This window comes from Suncus etruscus, chromosome 20 (assembly GCF_024139225.1).
Source record: "Suncus etruscus isolate mSunEtr1 chromosome 20, mSunEtr1.pri.cur, whole genome shotgun sequence".
Taxonomy (NCBI): domain Eukaryota; kingdom Metazoa; phylum Chordata; class Mammalia; order Eulipotyphla; family Soricidae; genus Suncus; species Suncus etruscus.
This window is the reverse complement of record NC_064867.1, coordinates 6,963,332-6,983,012: the sequence shown is the minus strand read 5'-3', so window position 1 is coordinate 6,983,012 and position 19,681 is coordinate 6,963,332. Positions and strand designations below refer to the sequence as shown.

Here is a 19,681-nt window from a genome sequence, read left to right as displayed (position 1 = left end):
TACCACCTGGAGAAGCACTGTAGCTTTTTTTTTTTTTTTTTTTTTTTTGGTTTTGGGGCCACACCCAGCAGTGCTCAGGGGTTACTCCTGGCTGTCTGCTCAGAAATAGCTCCTGGCAGGCACGGGGGACCATATGGGACACCGGGATTTGAACCAACCACCTTAAGTCCTGGATCAGCTGCTTGCAAGGCAAACACCGCTGTGCTATCTCTCTGGGCCCCAGCACTTTAGCTTTTTTAATGCCTTTAAATTTTCATTTAGGGGCTGAAGTGATAGCACAGTGGGTTAGGAATTTGCCTTGCATATGGCTAACCTGGATTTGATCCCCAGTATCCCATATGTTCCCCGAGCTTGGCAGGAGTCATTTCTGAGCACAGAGCCAGGAGTAACCCCTGAGCACTGATGGGTGTGGCCCAAAAACAAAAATAAAATTCCATCTAAATATTCCAAGTTTACTTGTGTAAAAAAACAAACTACACTGATTATATACATATAAAAATTCATACTACACAATACTATACAACAATACAGAGGACCAACTATATCCAACAGCCTAAATGGACCGACAGCCATTACGTTGAATGGAATAATGCCCAATTCAAAACATCACATATTGTATGATTCCACTCTATCACATGCTCTAAACAATAAACGCAGATGAATGGTTGCTAGGGAAATAAGGATAAAGTAGGGGTGTGGGCAACATAAGGAAGTGCCTGTGGTCATGATGCTATTTTGTACCTTAATTTCAATGGAAGCTATGCTGCTGCCATTTGCATGTGGCAAAATGACAGCTATGACATGGGCTGCACCAATGTCCGTGTCTTGGCTTTCTGGTGTACTATGATTCTGTGAGAACTGCAGGGAAGGATACACTGGAGCATCCCTTTACTATCTTTTCATCTTACTGGAAGGCAAAAATCATTTTAAAATCACAAATTAACAAAGGAAAAGTGACACGAAAAACCCGAGTACGTGGAAGGGTCTAAGTAAGCAGTCGGTACCAGCATCCTGTCTGGACAGTGCTCAGGACATATGCCAGGATGGGAGAACTGGAAAGTTGGGAGACAGAAGTACAAGAGTCCCCTGCATGTGTGGGCTATTTCTTGAGGTACGATTATTTTGGAAACTTAAAACACACATCATGCACAGAAATAAGACATACCTGAAAAATTAGAGAACAGTCTTGTGTAAGAAGAAAATCTGTTCTTGAGAAGCCACTGCTGTGTTTCCTGGGTGGTGGCTGCAGGCTGAAGTTGCTGTGAACAAATAAGATGAATACAGACTAAAGAAATGAGTCAAATTTCCTCAAGATGTCCCAAGTCACTGGTATGTTATAAATATGAAATAAAACGCAGAACTCCAACAAATTTAAAGAGAACAAAGGGGTGTGCGTGTGCGTGTGCGTGTGCATGTGCGTATAAGAGACTGATGCCCAAGTAGCACTGAATCACCAACATTCTTCCTTCCCGTACATATGGGGAGCTGTTCTTATACAAAATTTCATTAAAATGCAGGACACAGGACTCAGAGAGATACATGCAGAGTGCTTGGCCTGCATGTGGCCAACCAGGATTCGATCTATGGCATGCCACATGGTCACCTGAGTTCTGCCAAGAGCGATCCCTGAGCACTACCAGGTATGGTCCAAAATCAAACAAATGCAGAACTCAGAGCTAAAGACATAGTATAGTGGGTGGCATAATGCAGTGCATGTGGCCAACTCGAGTTGGACCTCCAGCACCCCCTCGATAAGGTCCCTCAGCCCCACCATAAGACCCGAAAATACTGCTGAGTTTGAACCAAAGACCAAATAAACAAAACATGTAATAGTTTTAGGGGAAAAAGATACTTACTTCGCTGGAGGACTGTGAAACTCCATCTCCCTGATGATTTGGGGAAGAAGAATTGCTAAGGAGAAAGGGGAAAGCATGATTAGGATAGGAGTTTGTTATGCCTCGCAGTTATTTCTAGTCGTGCTGAAGGGCTACTGCTGGTTTTGCTAAAGAACCGGGCAGTGTTGACGATCAAACCCAGGGTTCCTGTGTGTGAATCAGGCACTCCATCATTGGGAGCCTCCTCCTGAGCCCAGGATGTCTGTTTTTTGGGTTTTTTGGGTTTTTTTTTGGTTTTTTTTGGTTTTCGGGCCACACCCATTTGACGCTCAGGGTTTACTTCTAGCTATGTGCTCAAAAATCGCCCCTGGCTTGGGGGGACCATATGGGATGCCGGGGGTTCGAACCGCGGTCCGTCCTACGCTAGCGCTTGCAAGGCAGACACCTTACCTCTAGCGCCACCGCCCGGCCCAGGATGCCTATTTTTAATTGAGAATATAATACACATATTTTGGTTTTTGGATCACACCCGGTGGCACTCAGAAGTCACTCCTGGCAGACCATATGGGATGCTGGGATTCGAACCACCGTCCTTCCGCATGCAAGACAAACGCCTTACATCCATGCTATATCTCCAGCCACCCCCAATTCCTTTTTTCTAGACTTTCTAATTTCTATTTTTTAATAACTTCGCTTTCTGTCATCCTGAAACAAATGTATTATAATCAGTTATGTCAACTATGTGATACATTTTCTTTAAATAAATTTAACTAAAAATTCTTTGTAGGGCCCGGAGAGATAGCACAGCGGCGTTTGTCTTGCAAGCAGCCAATCCAGGACCAAAGGTGGTTGGTTCGAATCCCAGTGTCCCATATGGTCCCCGTGCCTTCCAGGAGCTATTTCTGAGCAGACAGCCAGGAGTAAACCCTGAGTGCTTAGGGGCTACTCCTGGCTCTATACTCAGAAATCACTCCTGGCAGGCTCAGGGGACCATATGGGATGCCAGGATTTGAACCACTGTCCGTCCTGGACTGACAGCATATAAGGCAAAGACCCTGCCACTGTGCTATTGTTCCAGCCCCCAAATTTTAATATATTCAAGTAACAGTTTCATCTTTATAACTCTCCCCTCTCTAAAAAAAATTTTATTTTGGAGTTGGGGGAACCCATACCCAGCCCTGCTCAGTGATCACTTGGGACTCTAGTACCAGGAATGAAATCTGGATCAGCTGCATACAAGGCAAGCGCCCATGTTCCCTTGAATACTCTCTCTTCAGTCCTCTCCTTTCTATTCATTACCCGCTATAATGAAGATTACTTTTACTGCATAAAGAATATATCATGGTTGTTAAATGTGTTCCCTCCTTTTTCTTCTGAAGAAAAAAAAATCTTCCACATATGTGACTGAGTAACAGAAGGGGCTGGGCAAAAGGACTGGTATGGGAAGATGGTTTTTCTCTGAAACTCAGGTATAGACTATGTCCCATCATAGAATTCAGATGTTTTTCTAGAAGGTTGCTCATATACTGAAAGGAGATACTGGAAGTCAGGCAACCTGCGAGGATGTGTCACACACCCCAGATACCTGTCGGGGATGCTGCCAGTGGTTTGCTGTGGAGAGGAGAAAGCAGGAGCTGTGGACGGAGTGTTGTTCGCATAGGTTGTGGGTGCATCGGGCCATGGAGAACACTAAGGACAGAAAAAAACACAACTTAATGATGCACTTTCAAAATCCATGGAAGAAACTCTTGAGTATGGTCAAATGCCACATTATAAAACACCAGACACCTGGCACTCCCCAAGCAACCCCACAGAAACACCAAATTTACTTCGGTGTGGCAATAAGAAATTTTACCTGCTGTCTGCGTCTAGATACTGATTTATCTTAGAAGACCTGAAGTGATGATAGCAGCAAAAATTTACAAAGGCATTTTAAACGGAATACTAATGTACAATTCGCTTTTTACAAATTCCACCCCCTATCCCTTAGATCCCCCACAAGCAGGCACCTAGTTCAAGGCTTCAGAATAGCAGAGACAAGGAAGGAGACGCCTAAGCAACACCTGACATCACTGGGGCAGTGGCTCTGTCCAACCTTGGACTCTATTAACCCTCATTCCCAAAGAGCAGCCTTGCAGGCCCAGCTGTTTCCTTGGTTTCCCGACAAAAAAATAGGCTCAGTATCAAAATACAGCAACTAGATGCTGCTTAGATCTACCGATCTCCATGGCTCATAATATACTTCTAGGAGGAGCACAGCTGTTCCTTCTAATGAACTGAAATGTTCTTCAGTTCCAATATACAATCCTAACAAATACTGAGCAAAGATACAAAGATGCATTGACACAAGTAGGGGAGCTTCAGGTCAAGGCAGTGTTGAGGAGACAGGCATCTTCCAATTAGAGATATGAGGGTTCTTTTCATGGCGGAAAACTGGGGGCAGGGGCACACCCGGAGTGCTTAGGAGCTTACTCCAGGTGCTGTGCTCAAGACCATGTACAGTGCTGGTGACTGGACTGCAGTCACTCACATGCAAGGCGAGTGCTTTACCTCTTGTACTTTCTTTGTCCCTGATATTTATTCTCTCTAAGACTCATATTCCACCTGAGAATACTTTTGGTTTCAAGAGTCCCCTTTCACAATCCCCCTGTCGTCGTCGTCATCATCATCGTCATCGTCATCATCATCATCATCATCATCATCATCTCAGAGGACTTGCAAAAGTGCAAGCAAAACTCACTCAACAGTATGATGATGGATACTAAGAAAGTATAAAATTCCAATGGCAAAAATGTCTTCTGTCTGGTAGTTTCCAATGCTTAACTTTCCAAAAGGGGAAAAATCAGGTAGTCCTGCTGCCAACTGACAGTACTGAAATAACTACTAATTATTTCAGCAGGAATCTCAAAAGAAATTCCAATTTCCAATTGACAACACTGAGGGGCCAGAGCGATAGCATAATGGTAAGGCATTTGCCTTGCACGCGGCCAATACAGGACAGAACCCGGTTCAAATCCCGGCATCCCATATGGTCCCCCTAGCCTGCCAGGAGCGATTTCTGAGCATAGGGCCAGGAGTAAACCCTGAGTGCTGCCAGGTGTGACCCAAAAACAAAACAAGGGCCCGGAGAGATAGCACAGCGGCATTTGCCTTGCAAGCAGCCGATCCAGGACCAAAGGTGGTTGGTTCGAATCCCGGTGTCCCATATGGTCCCCCGTGCCTGCCAGGAGCTATTTCTGAGCAGACAGCCAGGAGTAACCCCTGAGCATCACCGGGTGTGGCCCAAAAACAAAACAAAACAAAATTTTTTTTCAACTTAAAAATTTGATGGTGGGGCCGGGCGGTGGTACTAGAGGTAAAGTGCCTGCCTTGCCTGCGCTAGCCTTGGATGGACCGCGGTTCGATCCCCCGGTTTCCCATATGGTCCCCCAAGCCAGGAGCGACCTCTGAGCGCATAGCCAGGAGTAACCCCTGAGCATCACCGGTTGTGGCCCAAAAACCAAAAAAAAAAAAAAAATTTGATGGTGAACTTTTAAAATAAGCAATGCTAAGTATGAGACTGCTATGGTGCTATAGTTCTTAAGGTTGTTTCAAAATGGAATGCAACCAATTTAGCTTGAGTTATTAATTAAAATTATGGTGAAACTTTCAGAAGCCAGCCTAAAACTGTGCAAGGGATTTTCCCTAAAATTCATTTGAGGTGTCAAGAACATGTAAATGAAGCAAGAAACTGAAGCACTGAGGACAGAAATAAAATCTACCCAGTGGTTACAGGAGATTCAAACATCTCTAGTAATATCAAGAATATATACGAGGGAAATAAAATTCAGAAACTTTAATGTTCTTCAAAATTACCCATTATCTCCTCAAATATTGAGAAATGAAATAAGAGAAATGAAATTGGATAAAATGAAATAGATTTACTATTACAACTATCAACCTTCAAAAAATAATCTGGTTGGATAGTTTTAATCAATTTAACACACCAATTTCTCTATAAATCACATTTTACGCATCATTTATTCTTTTTAAACTAGGCCTTAGTCTTGCTTCCCATCTTAAAATTTCATCTCCTGAGCTTAGAACCCAGTGTGAGGAAGTCAAGTGCTTGCAAACCAAACGGCTGATCTAGTTGTGACATGGTTCATGGTCCCGTCCACTGCCTGAAAAGGTTCCTAACATAAAAGCTCCCCAGATATAAAATACAGCAACACAACATGCACTTCTAAATGATGCAAACCTTTACTTTCCTGGCTCCCCACGATGCTTTGGAAATTACTGCAGTTTTAGCTCAAGAAATGGGCAGAGTAATAGTGTAGACCCAAATTTGCTGAAACCCAATTCATATATATTGGGGGGGGGGGGGTGTCCACAGCCAGCAGCGCTCAGGGGTTACTCCTGGCTCCATGCTCAGAAATCGCCCCTGGCAGGCACGGGGGATCTATATGGGATGTCAGGATTTGAACCACCGTCCTGCATGAAAGGCAAACGCCTTACCTCCATGCTAACTCTCCGGTCCCTATATTTCACATTCACATATATAAGGTATTTTAGCAGTAGAAAAGTAGGAATGCTAATAAATGACATCTAGAACTTGCCAATAAACGAAGCTCAATTCATGGAACATGTAAATACTGGTATTTCTAGTGTTCCATGAAGCTGGTCCTGTTTGCTGGCCTACAATTTTAGAAAATCATGGACTCCAAGTTCTCAAATGGCCAAGATGAGTGACACATTTGGTTTCATGTGTTCTGAACCAAACCAGGAAGTTAAAGGCCTACCAAGGGATACTTTCACATTTCCTCGACCTTGTAATTTTTCCTGTCTTTGAAAGTAAGCAATGGAATGATGCCCACTCCTTAACTCTTCAACACTGCCTGGCCTAGACTCAAACAGTCATAGCTTTACTACACTGTAAATACTATGAACAAAGTTATTTCCTAGGTATATTAGATGGTAGAACCTGGCATTTCTGACCTGAGCCAATAAATACAGCTTGGAGCTAAAGACCAATAGACATACAATGTTTTGGGTTTTTTTTTTTTGTTTTTTTTTTCCATGCTGGGGATCAAATTCAGGGCCATCCACATGCAAGGCCTCTCTGCCTCTCTCTCTCTCTTTCTCTCTCTCCCATCCCACCCTCTCCTCCTTCTCCTCCTCTTCCTCCTCCTAAGAATCAACAACATGGACTCTTTCAGACTTTTGACAGGTAAACTGGATTTCCCTTTATATTGATTGAGAGCCAGTTGCAATTTCGAGAAAGGACCTTTCTTTGTAGGCATCTGAAAAAATACATGAAATACTTCACACTTTAAGGAATTAATCTGCTCTTCATGTACAATTTTTTGCTTTAAAGGGGCCACACCCAGCAGTGCACCAGGGTCCTGAGTGTCAGAATCACTCAGAGACTCACAAGCACAAGCAAGCTCTATCACTTGAACCATATCCCCTCCCATGCTTCTTCAAAAAATGAGTTCCCAAAAGGGGCTCTAGCACCCAGAAAATGTATCTTGACCAAAGCAAATGCAGCCCAGAGGGTGCGAGCAACAAGCACTCAAAAGATGTGAAATCCCAGGGCAGTGAACTGCTGATGTTTTGCATACTTTAGACTCGAGTTAAGAATCATTTATAATTTACCTATAATTCTATCCTCTTTAGATTAATTAGTTCAGGGTTATCGTTGGCTTTTTAAAAAAAAATATCATGAATTTTCAGAAGCCATTCCTTTTAATTAAATGGTTCTTAAGAAGAGTGTGTGGTTTGAATACTAGGCCCCCAAAAGTCTGCTAAGACCCATTTGTGAATCCTCAGCTAGAAAATCAGAAGAGGATGAAAACCTAAAATTGAAGCAATGAGTATTTTGGAAAAAAGGCTTTCAGTGTGCCCAATGAACTGACTTAAGCCTTCACAAGCCCAGATCTAGTGTGCATGTTCTCTTAGTACTCAGACGAGTGCATTTTACATTGTTTTAAGTAAATACTTATAACATGTTCATTCACTGCTTTAATTCAGCAATGAGTTAATAATAATGCTTGTGACTTTCAGAGTCTACTGTATGTGTGCTCAAGTAAATACTCCATTTTTGGTATCTCAATCACACACACTGCAGTGATGAAAACTGATGAATATCCACTAACGCATAAGACTTAAAAACTGTCCTTAAAAATATTCTCGGGCCCGGAGAGATAGCACAGCTGTGTTTGCCTTGCAAGCAGCCGAACCAGGACCAAAGGTGGTTGGTTCGAATTCCGGTGTCCCATATGGTCCCCCGTGCCTGCCAGGAGTTATTTCTGAGCAGACAGCCAGGAGTAACCCCTGAGCACAGCCGGGTGTGGCCCAAAAACCAAAAAAAAAAAAAAAAATTCTCTAAATGCTCTGCATTTACATTTACTGTAAATGGGCCCAGAAGGTAATTCTTTGTGGACTGCTAGAGGAAGTGTTAGATCATATAGACTTAAACAGCATAAAACAAAGATTTGCTACAGTCAAGCTGACAAAGTTCCTATTCAACCAAAAGACCCAAGTGCAGGCTGAGGAAACCAGGACTACGTGGACAGCAAGGTGCACTGTTCTGGCTGCAACATGCAGGCACAGTGCAGGTGGGTCAGAGGGAAGCACTAATGGAGTCAGAGATGTTTCTACCAGTGCCGCCAAACAGGCTTTTAGAAGCACAGACAGACACGCACTCTATACATGCAGGGAAATGGGACCCAGAGTAATGCATATGCTAATGGCAAGCTTGCTGCTGTCATTTCTTTAGAGACTCAGGATATTTTCTTATCTGTCACACAGGAGAAAACAAAATTCTAGTTAATTACACAAAATGTAGTTATTTTACTGCAGAAAGTATTTCCAATTAATTTCAGTGCTCTTGAAGGACGTGTGTTTCAGGGGAGAGAGGGAGGGGGGTGGGGGAAAGAGTCAGGGAAGGAATACATATTTCTTCTTTTTTTTTTTTTTTTGGTTTTTCGAGCCACACCCGTTTGATGCTCAGGGGTTACTCCTGGCTAAGCGCTCAGAAATTGCCCCTGGCTTGGGGGGGGACCATATGGGATGCCGGGGGATCGAACTGCGGTCCTTCCTTGGCTAGCGCTTGCAAGGCAGACACCTTACCTCTAGCGCCACCTCGCCGGCCCCAGGAGTACATATTTCTGAGTGTCGTTTTTTCCCTCCGAAACCATCCACTATGGTCAACATTGTTTTTGCTTGGTTTTTAAAAGTGTTAGATTTAGGAAATTTTCCTCAGTGAGGAATAAACAGAAAGCAGGAAGTCTAAACAAAGGCAAATTATATCAAGACAAGGACATCAAAAACAAATTTGGCTTTACTTTTCAGTGGAAGTTGGTCCTATATCTAACACTGCACAAGGTCTCTTGCACAATGAAAAGAGAAGCAGAAGTCCCTTACACTGCCTCGCTTTGCCAGAGAATCACCGTAGTCTGCTGGCAAAGTCCGCTTGCTGGACTTTTTCTGCTCATGTTCAACTGCATCTTCAATTATGGGCTCAAGCCTCATCTGGACAAACACCAAAGATTGGGATCAATGTCTTTTCATTATACAAAGAAAGATCTAATACCCTAGTTTATGTCTTTGCAGTCCAATTAAACAAATGTATGACTAGCAAGATTCAAAGTTAAAGCAAATGCAAAACCCCAGCAGTGATTTAAAAAAAAGATTCAGATGGTCTAGTTCCCACTTAATCTTCTGCCAAATGTCGAAGTTTTAAAGGTCTGTTTCTAAGACCTGATTGGGATTTCAGCATCTTCATCCAAGAGCCCACCCAGGAATCTAATCCATTAAAACCCCGAAATTAAAAAACAAATTAATGCCCCCATGAGGACGGTCAATTTGGCCACCCAATTTTCCCCAACCCCTTTGTAGCCAAACTCATCCTGAGAGACAGCGCTAATAAAAAACCTCTGCTGCTTTTCAGAACCCAAAATGCAACTCACATTACCTCTGTGAGAATTGTGGTGTCATAGGAAGGCTGATACTTTTCTTTTTCATGAGCAGTTCTCTTCTCCATCTTCTCTCTGTCAGTTTTTTGTTTTCTGTCCGCACCTTTAGGCTTAAAAACAAACGACGTTGTTTCATCTATCAAACTACACAATTTTTTTTTTTTTTTGGAGGAAGCCTTAATTACTGAAAGTAGGTTTTCTATCTCCTACCTTAAAAACTTTGATTTGGCAGCTAGCTGAGTGGAGGTGATCTGTGTATTCTCCATTGTCATTCTGCTTAAAGGTATCCACCTGGATTCTAAAAGGCACTCCCTTTTCGCCTCCATGCTTTCGTGGAGTAAACTCTGTGCTGATGCAGTGTACCTAGAAAACAATTTGAGGGCCCGGAGAAATAGCACAGCGGCGTTTGCCTTGCAAGCAGCTGATCCAGGACCTAAGGTATTTGGTTCAAATCCCGGTGTCCCATATGGTTCCCCGTGCCTGCCAGGAGCTATTTCTGAGCAGACAGCCAGGAGTAATCCCTGAGCACCGCCGGGTGTGGCCCAAAAGAAAAAAACCAAAAATTTGAATTGTAATGGACGTAATTATGGCCACCGATCATCCTTGTCACTATAAATTCAAGATCAATATAAACTAACTCCTATATATTACCCAAATATCTGTTTCGAATCTCTCTCATTTGTAACGTGTGGATTTTTCTAGAAAATTTCCAATGAAATCTTCTAAACCTTTTGGGGAAAATAAACTATTCCCTACTCCAATGCCTCTCTTATAATGTAGGACTTGCTCTGACCATGGGTTTGATATCCTATGTACACTCAAGTCGCAACGATTCTTAGAGCCACAGTCCTCTGCCTCACATGCGGCTCACACCAGAGCTGTCCTCACCTCATAAGAGCTTCACTTTTTACCCGCTGCTGCCATTCCCAACTCTAGCCAGACAATCAACTGTTCCTATATGTTATTTTATATTGGAATTAGTGTTAATTTTATATTTTGACTATGTGGAGGGGGTACAATCAGCAAAGTTCAGGAGTTACTCCTGATGGTGTTCAGGGGACTGACTATATGGGAAACCAAGGACAGAACCAAGTTGTCTGTGTGTAAAACAAGTGCCTTACATGATGTACTTTTGCTCCATCCTCTGCTGACTTTATTTTATATATAATAATATTAGTGCTTTTTTACTCTATTTCATATATAATAATATTTATTAGTGTTTTTTTTAAATCTTGCCATTTTTTTTTAATGTTTTAGGTCATGCCCTATGCCCAATAAAAAACCTATGGCACATGTGCCAGGGGTGGCACACGAAGGCCTCGCAGCTGTCACGCGGGAAGGTCCGCAATTAAGATATGCGGCGCGCGGCAGGAGGCGAGTATGCTGGTGTCTGCTTTGCAGCTCACCAAACAACAGGGCCAGACTGGCCATTGGAAGGACCGGGCACTTGGGGTCAAAAAAGTTAGCCGTCACTGCATGGTGTTCAAGACTACTGTAGGCATTGGCTAGAGACAGAGAACATTACATAGGGCTCTTGACCTAGGTTCAATCCCTAGCATCCCATTTGGTCCCCCGAGCACCACCAGGAGTAATTCTGAGTGCAGAGGCAGAAATAAACCCTGAACATCTCCAGTGTGGCACAAAAACAAAAACAAAAAAAAGAGGGGCTGGAGAGATAGCACAGTAGAAAGGCATTTGTCTTATATGCGGCCAACAGAACGAATCCTGGTTCAAATCCCAGATCCCATATCGTTCCCTGAGCCTCCCCCATCCCCCCCTCCCGAGCTATTTGAGTACAGAGCCAGGAGTAACCCCTGAACAGTGCTAGGTGTGATCTAAAAAACCAAAACCAAAACAAAACAAAAAAAGAGCACTCTTGATGTAATGCTCAGGGTTTACTCCCAGTGGTGGTAAGGTCCTTTTATCTTTCTGACAGCAGTATTTATGTGGGGTTTTTTTTTGTTTGTTTTTTGTTTTTTGGGCCACACCCATTTGATGCTCAGAGGTTACTCCTGGCTATGCGCTCAGAAATCGCTCCTGGCTTGGGGGGGACCATATGGGATGCCAGGGGATCGAACGGCAGTCCATCCTACGCTATCGCTTGCAAGGCAGACACCTTACCTCTAGCGCCACCTTTCCGGCCCCCCCTTTTTTTTTTTATTTTTAAATCATTTTTTAGTACTAGAGAGGTTTTACAGGGATTACAGTCCTTGCTCTGCCTGCAACCACATGATTCTGGAGCCTCAAGAGGAATGACTCACTAAGCACAAAGTCAGAATAAGCCCTGAGCACTGCTGGGTATGGCTTAAAGGAAGGAAATGTCTATTTTTCAGAATTGGAAAGAGAGTATGAGGGACGTGCAAGTGGCCAACCCTTACTTATTCCTTATTCCTTTTATGGTCCCCTAAGCACCGCTTGGGATCATTTCAGAGCACAGATCCAGGAACAGCCCCTGGGAATCACCAGCACAAACCGAAATCCCTCTCATTCCCTCCCCTTAAAAAAAAAAAAAGGTTATTTCTCAAGAAACAAATTAGTTCTTATACATGAAAAAAAATGCCTGGAAGATGAAAAAGTTCCATCAATAACCAAGAAAGGGAAGTTATAAGTAATTACTGAAGTTATTAGTATACAGAGGATTTATTATTACTATTATCAATTTTAGAAGCTTGAAATTTTCAGTATTAGAAAATTTTCAAATAAGAGGATCTTAAAATTGCAATCTTGGGCCCGGAGAGATAGCACAGCGGCGTTTGCCTTACAAGCAGCCGATCCAGGACCTAAGGTGGTTGGTTCAAATCCCGGTGTCCCATACGGTCCCCCGTGCCTGCCAGGAGCTATTTCTGAGCAGACAGCCAGGAGTAACCCCTGAGCACCGCCGGGTGTGGCCCCCCCCCCAAAAAAAAATTGCAATCTTTTTGATCTAATCTTTTAAAGACAGCCTTTGTTCAATAGAAATGCACCTACAATAAGCCCAAGTTTTGATGCTCTATCCTTGGCAAAAGAAACATTTGAATAATGTTTTGCATTATATATAAAATATGGGTCTATAAATGACAAATTTAGTAGATTAATTCCAATGTAACAGTGTATTGGGCAGGGAGACAAGACAACTTACAACAAGCCTTTAAAAAAGCATGTGTCCAGAATGCTATTTCATCCAATATCAACTACATCACTAAGTAAATAGGCTTCAACAAATAGAAGAATGCAAACCTGAATGAAAGCAGATGTGCGTTTTGCAGGGTCCCACAGAAATTCAACTGCATTTAACTGGCTGGGATTTGTCCTTGTGTCAATTATTCCCACAGACATAGGAATATCTACGTTTAAAAGAGAGGTTAGATAGAAATTCATCCTTATAAATATTTAACAGGCTTCTTCTATGCCTAATAAAATTATGTATCTCCATGCTTAATTTTTTTCCTCCAAAAAGTATACTAGCTTCTCCCACCCTGGTTTTTATTTCACTGTATAAATATGTTAGGCAGTGTCCACTGAGAATTAAATAAATGGCTTCACTCTTAAAAAGACATGGTTCTTTTAGAATAAAAACTTGAACAATAGGGGCTGGAGAGATAGCACAGTGGTAGGGCATTTGCCTTGCATGTGGCTGACCAGGGAGGGACCCAGATTGATTCCTGGCATCCCATATGGTTCCCCAGCCTGTCAGGAACGATTTCTGAGTGCAGAGCCAGGAGTAATCCCTGAGCACTGCTGGGTGTGCCCAAAAACAAATCAATCAATCAAGTTTTAAATATTTTTTTAACTATGAAACTGAGGGGTAGAGGGCAATGCCAGGGACCAAACCTACATCTCATGTATGCAAGGCAGATTTTTTATATAGATATAGATATAGATATATAGATATGTATGTATATATACATACACACACCACTGAGTTATAACCCTGACCCTAATAACAATTTTTAACAAACACAGGGTAACTGCTAACACCAAAACAACTTCCATACACTCCCATGTGGTGCCACCACATTGACCAGTATAGCTGAATAGCTTCTTCCTTCTCACAGTCTGCAGCCAGCCACCTGTACCTAGATCAAGAAGTCTGTCTCCTGGACGATTCCATTTCCAACCTTCAAGCTGCTGGTGCTCTGTATACTGGAGCCGCCTGTCATGGAACACAACTCTGATGATGCTCTATGAAGGGAGAGGGAGATGAGTCAGATTTCTCAGGTAAAACCAAAGCGTTTTTATCATTTTATTGTTGTGGAGCCATATCCAGCAGTACTGGAGGGGTTGAGGGGTAATTGTGTGCACATTACCCAGAATGTGTGTGTGAGATACCTACGGTGTGTTTTAAGAGGAGGGTAAAAAGGGGTCATATGGTGCCATGAGCAAAGGGTGTGTGTGTAGGATGTGGTGCCAGGATCAAATCCAGTGAGAGTGTGCGTGTGAAACTAAACCTAATAAGAAGAGTAGGTAGGTGTGCGTGGGGTGTGTGTGTGGAAAAGACTGATCCTAGTAAGAGGGTGTGTGAGCACATGTGCTGTGGTATCAGGAGCAAATCCAGGAAGGGGGCTATTCAGGAGTGCTGTACCACCTGAGCTACATATTGCATATCACTTCTTATGCATTAACCTTTAAAAACAAAGTCTAGGGCCAGAGCAATAGAACAGCAGGTAAGGTGCTTGCCTTGCATGCAGCCAACCCAGGATTGATCCCTGGCACCCCATATAGTATCCCTGAGGACTACCCGAGTATTTTTGAGTGTAGAACCAAGAGTAATCCCCAAGCATTGCTCAGTGTAGTCCAACAAAACAAAAGCATAAAAAATAATTATGTACCTGAAGACTATCAGAGCAATCAAGTTGCTATTATGAAAATTTAGGTCAGCAGAGACAGAGAAACCTAGGCACAAAACTATTAATTTAAAATAATATTTAAGTATGTGTTTTTCAAAACATAAATTAAAGAGAGAAAATCTAGTTCCCTCAAAGAAAGAAACGATATGCAAGTCTTTTTCAACTATTTAATCTATAAAGTAACATTAACTGAAGTAAAAGGAATGAACACCACATTTCATTTTAGTTTCAACTCTATTCAAAAAATTCTAAGCTAATTCTCTGGTCTCTTGTAAATGTTCTTTATATATTTATAACTAAGTTCTCAACAGTGAAGCAATAAAAGTACTGTATTTCCAGCAGCTGGTCTTAAACTGAAAATAATTTGTTTGTAATACCTATGAATACCACTTTAGTGCTCTGCCCTCCCAACCCCCAAATACTATCTTAAGCATAGCTGAGGAGTCAAGAGGTAGGAACACAGACTGCATGGAAGAGAAAAAAGTCTAATCACTTGCATTAAATAGTTCCCTGTGCAGGGAGCAAGCCCTGAGCATTGCCAGTGTGGTCCCTGCAACCCCCATCCCTCACCCAAAAGACCTAAACAAAGCGAAAGAAGGGAACTATTTAGAAGTAATAATAAGGGCTAGAGAGATAGCACAGGGGTAGGGCATTTGCCTTGCACGCAGCTGACCTGGCTTCAACCCATGTGGTCCCCTGAGCCTGCCAGGAGTGATTCCTGAGTGCAGAGCCAAGCATAACCCCTGAGTGCTCACCAGGTGTGGCCCAAAGGTCAAATACACAAAAAAGAAGTAATAACATTTTAATCTAAGAAACTATAAAATCCTCCTGTAGCTTTTAGTAGTAAAAGCAGCAGCTCTGAATCCAAGCTAAATCCACAGGATATAGAACCTGATACATCTATCAAATCAGAGCTGTGATTTATTAAGAGAAAAAAATGAAACTGATTACTATCTTTTGAACATTAACTCCTTCAAGATAATTTTGCAACAGTAGACTATGCTGGTCAATAAATCATCCACTTTGCACTTACTATCAACTGTTCTGTATTGTTCAAGATGATTCATTTTTGCCTAATTTCTTAACTTGTATTAACTTTATATCATTTTTGTTGTTGCTGCTGTTTGGGGGGCCACACCTCGCAGCACTCAGAGGTTACTTCTGGCTCTGCACTCAGAAATCACTCCTGGCAGGCTAGGGGGACCATATGGGATGCTGGGAATTGAACCCAAGGGAACTGAATTTAAAACAGGTCATATGGCCTGGATATATAGCACAGCGGCGTTTGCTTTGCAAGCAGCCGATCCAGGACCAAAGGTGGTTGGTTTGAATCCCGGTGTCCCATATGGTCCCCCGTGCCTGCTAGGAGCTATTTCTGAGCAGACAGCCAGGAGTAAGCCCTGAGCACCGCGGAGTGTGGCCCAAAAATCAAAAAAATAAATAAATAAATAAATAAATAAATAAATAAATAAATAAAATAAAATAAAACAACGGGGCCGGAGAGATAGCATGGAGGTAAGGCGTTTTCCTTTCATGCAGAAGGTCATCGGTTCGAATCCCGGCGTCCCATATGGTCCCCCGTGCCTGCCAGGAGCAATTTCTGAGCATGGAGCCAGGAGTAACCCCTGAGCACTGCCGGGTGTGACCCAAAAACCACAAAAAAAAAAAAAAAATAATAAAATAAAATAAAACAAAACAGGTCATATTAGAAACAACTCAGCTGATCAAAGTAGAGATTATGAATCATTAAATTCTAGTCTAACCAGTAAAAAGCACAGGGGTGAACTATTAAGTTTTATTGGCAAACTGTTGAATATCATCTTCAAGTTGACAGAACTTATCATAGGAACTCTCTATATAAATAATGTTATATAACCATGATTTCAAACCATGAGGACTTCTAAGACTATTCTCTCTTAATCTGTGTATGTTTGGTAACTTTTCCCAAGGACCAGTAAAGCAGTCCTGATTGTCCCTTGACTACTGCTAGGGAGACTCCCCTCATACCTCCACAGAAATATTCTAAGTTTTAAATCCAATTTTAAGGAACCCAATTAATGTTCCTCTCAAGATGATGCATTTTTAGAAGAAGCTACAATTAAAACAAAGTTTTTAATTTTTACACTAATTTTTTTAAAGATCAAAGTCACCAAAAGTAAATTTTACTGAGTTCAGTTACATCTTTTTCTTTTTTTTTTCTTTTTTCTCTTTTTTTTGATTTTTGGGTCACACCTGCTGACACTCAGGGGTTACTCCCTGGCTATGTACTCAGAAATTGCTCCTAGCTTGGGGGACCATATGGGATGCCAGGGGATCGAACCACGGTCCATCCTAGGTCAGCCGCATGCAAGGCAACCGCCCTAGCACTGCGCCACCGCTCCGGCCCCTACATCTTTTCTTATATAAATACGTATAAATAAAACATAAGGCTGAATTTTAACCAGATGTGACCAAAACGGCCAATCTGTCCAAATGTGAGCCAAGAGCACCGTGTAGCCCTGTCTAACAACAAACTACCTGGAACATGGGCTTGCCAAGATAAATCTTGACATTTCTAAGCTTCCTAGACACTGGGAAATGTTAATATAGGTAAGATTATCAAAAGAAAAATAAGATCATCTGATTCCTCCTTTAGAAGAATAACCAGCCCACTGATTAGATTCCAAGTGTATTGGGGGACCCCAGAAGCAGAAAGAAAGCTCATATTGAGATGACACAGTGAAGATTACATGACTATCGTCCCCTGTTCTCAACAGAATTTCCCAGTAGGCTTCCGCCGAGGAATCAGAGAGATATTAAAACTATTAGAAAAGAACTCTCAGACCTTCAGGTGCTAAGTATCTAGCTGGCTTTCTCAAAGACCAAATTAGTTAAATCTGTATCCATCTCCCATTAAAGTGGCAGATCTACGGAAGGGAGAAAATTAGCCATGGAATTCAGCTTTATACAAAGGCGTTGCTTCTCTGGTTAGATGGAGGAATTAAGAGAACCGGCACCTGCTTTGCTCTTGCTAACCGACACATTAAGTTTTGTATTTCCCAATTAAGTTTACCCATAAACCTTGCTTTGTAGTGTCATGGAATTTATAATAAACCAGGGCACATGACAGGGAAAGCTGGAAAGAATCCACCTTTCCATGACACTACAGGGGCAGAAATGAAACGACTCTAAACAGTTTCCTAATAGGAATAGGTTGACATTCTATACTTTTTACAACTAAAGTGACTATTTTTTTCATATATCAGTAGACTGTAAAGAAATACTGAATTTTAGTTAGATTTTGAGAGGTGATGTTAAAGGACGTTTTATTTGTTTCTGGGCAACACCTGACTGCACCTCAAGGATCACTCCTGGCTGGGCTCAGAAGATCATATGTGGTCCATAGACTGAATATGAGTTGGCCTCATTCAAGTGCTGTACATCTCCAGCCCTAGTTAAAGGACTTTAAGTTTCATATTAACATTTACCTTTTTGTCATTATCTTTAATTTTCAAAGAGAGAACTATTAGGTTGGTGTTTTGGGGGGGTACAAGGGGGACAAACCTCATGCTGTTCAGGGTCACTCCCAGCAGTGTTCAAGGGACCATGTGATGCGGGGGTCAAACTCAGGTCTCAAGGATGCAAAGCATGCACTCTAATCCTCTGAGTGACCTCTCCAGCCCACAAAACAAAGCATTAGTTGTTTTTTTCTCTCCTCAGCAGCAACTGATTTTTCTAAGGTACTGATTTCTAAGGACATTCATATTATTTACTTAACTCCAATAATTCCCATTTTAGATTTGAATATAGTCCAGAAATTACAAATTTAAACACAGACATTATAATAAAAAATTGGGGGGCTGGGGAGGGAATTGGGGCCACACCCAGTGGCACTCAGGGGTTACTCCTGGCTCTGTGCTCAGAAATTACTCATCCCAGATTCAGGGGACCATAAGGGATGCTGGGGGTTGAACCTGGGTTGGTACCACATCTAAAATGAGAGAGCACAGTAGCCAGAAAGAGTGACATCTGGGGAGAAAGGGAAACAAAGGGGAGGTGAGAGGAAAGAGAGGAGAGAGAGGGGACAGACAGTAAGAGAGGAGAGGGGTGAGAGAGAGTGGGGGGGAGAAGAGTGGGAAAGGTACTTTCTTTCAACATCACTGACTTGGTTCAACCCCTTGCAACACATATGGTCCCGTGAGCCACTCCAACAGTGATCCCTGAACAGAGTCAAGAATAACCCCAAGGGGCTGAAAGGATAGCAAGTGGGTAGGGACTTCCCAGGTTAGAGGCCCATCATCCCAAACGGTCCCCCAAGCCTTGCCAGTAGTGATCCCTTAGCGCAGAGCCAGGAGTAAACTCTGAGCACTGCCAGGGCTGGCCAAAAACAAACGGAAAATAATGTGTGGCCTCTGGCAAGCACCACAGTGACTACGGTAAGAGCAACTGTGACTTATGCCTCACCCGAGTGTGTAAACACCAATAAGCATGTATGCAACAAGAACTAAAGGAGTGCGAACTTGCTAAGATCATGGCTGAGATGCAAACACCAAGGCTGGAAGAAAGTGTGTGAGCACCACAAGCCAACTACAGACGTGACTGTCATTATAGCAACCAAAAAACCAAAAATGGGAAGGAAGAAGAGGAAAAAATAAAAATAAGCTAGCTACATAAATTAAAATTGAGTGGAAAAGCATTTAAAGGGCTGTCCTTACCTTTACCAATTTCCCAGTGATTTCTGGCAGATCTCCTATTTTCCGATTATCCAGCATGCGAATTTCGTAAGACTGACCTGTTTTTAAAAATTGTTTATGAAAAAAAATTGTCTGTGAAAACAATCACAAAAACATCATTTTTTTTGTTTTGTTTTGGTTTTTGGGTCACACCTGGCAATGCTCAGGGGTTCCTCCTGGCTCTAGGCTCAGAAATGGCTCCTGCAGGCTCAGGGGACCATATGGGATGCCTGGATTCGAACCACCGTCCCTCTGCATGCCAGGCAAACGCCTTACCTCCATGCTATCTCTCCGGTGCAGAAAACATCAGTTTAACAAAAAAATTTAACTGTCTTCTAGGTCGAGAAGCA

The 19,681-nt window shown here is 42.4% G+C and overlaps 1 protein-coding gene across 2 annotated transcripts in view; it reads right to left on the bottom strand.

Moving 5' to 3' along the window:
* UBP1 (upstream binding protein 1) overlaps positions 1 to 19,681 on the bottom strand; it is a 53,160-nt gene that overhangs the window by 12,859 nt on the left and 20,620 nt on the right. Inside the window, exons 3-11 of one of the 2 annotated variants that reach the window (XM_049766403.1) lie at positions 19,314 to 19,390; positions 13,849 to 13,954; positions 13,010 to 13,116; positions 10,004 to 10,156; positions 9,793 to 9,903; positions 9,243 to 9,350; positions 3,421 to 3,524; positions 1,857 to 1,911; positions 1,166 to 1,259 (exon numbers count right to left, since the gene is read on the bottom strand). In XM_049766403.1, the coding sequence (XP_049622360.1) occupies positions 1,166 to 1,259; positions 1,857 to 1,911; positions 3,421 to 3,524; positions 9,243 to 9,350; positions 9,793 to 9,903; positions 10,004 to 10,156; positions 13,010 to 13,116; positions 13,849 to 13,954; positions 19,314 to 19,390 (915 nt within the window). The remainder of the gene's footprint in view (positions 1 to 1,165; positions 1,260 to 1,856; positions 1,912 to 3,420; positions 3,525 to 9,242; positions 9,351 to 9,792; positions 9,904 to 10,003; positions 10,157 to 13,009; positions 13,117 to 13,848; positions 13,955 to 19,313; positions 19,391 to 19,681) is intronic. The other variant, XM_049766404.1, reaches the window with a different exon arrangement.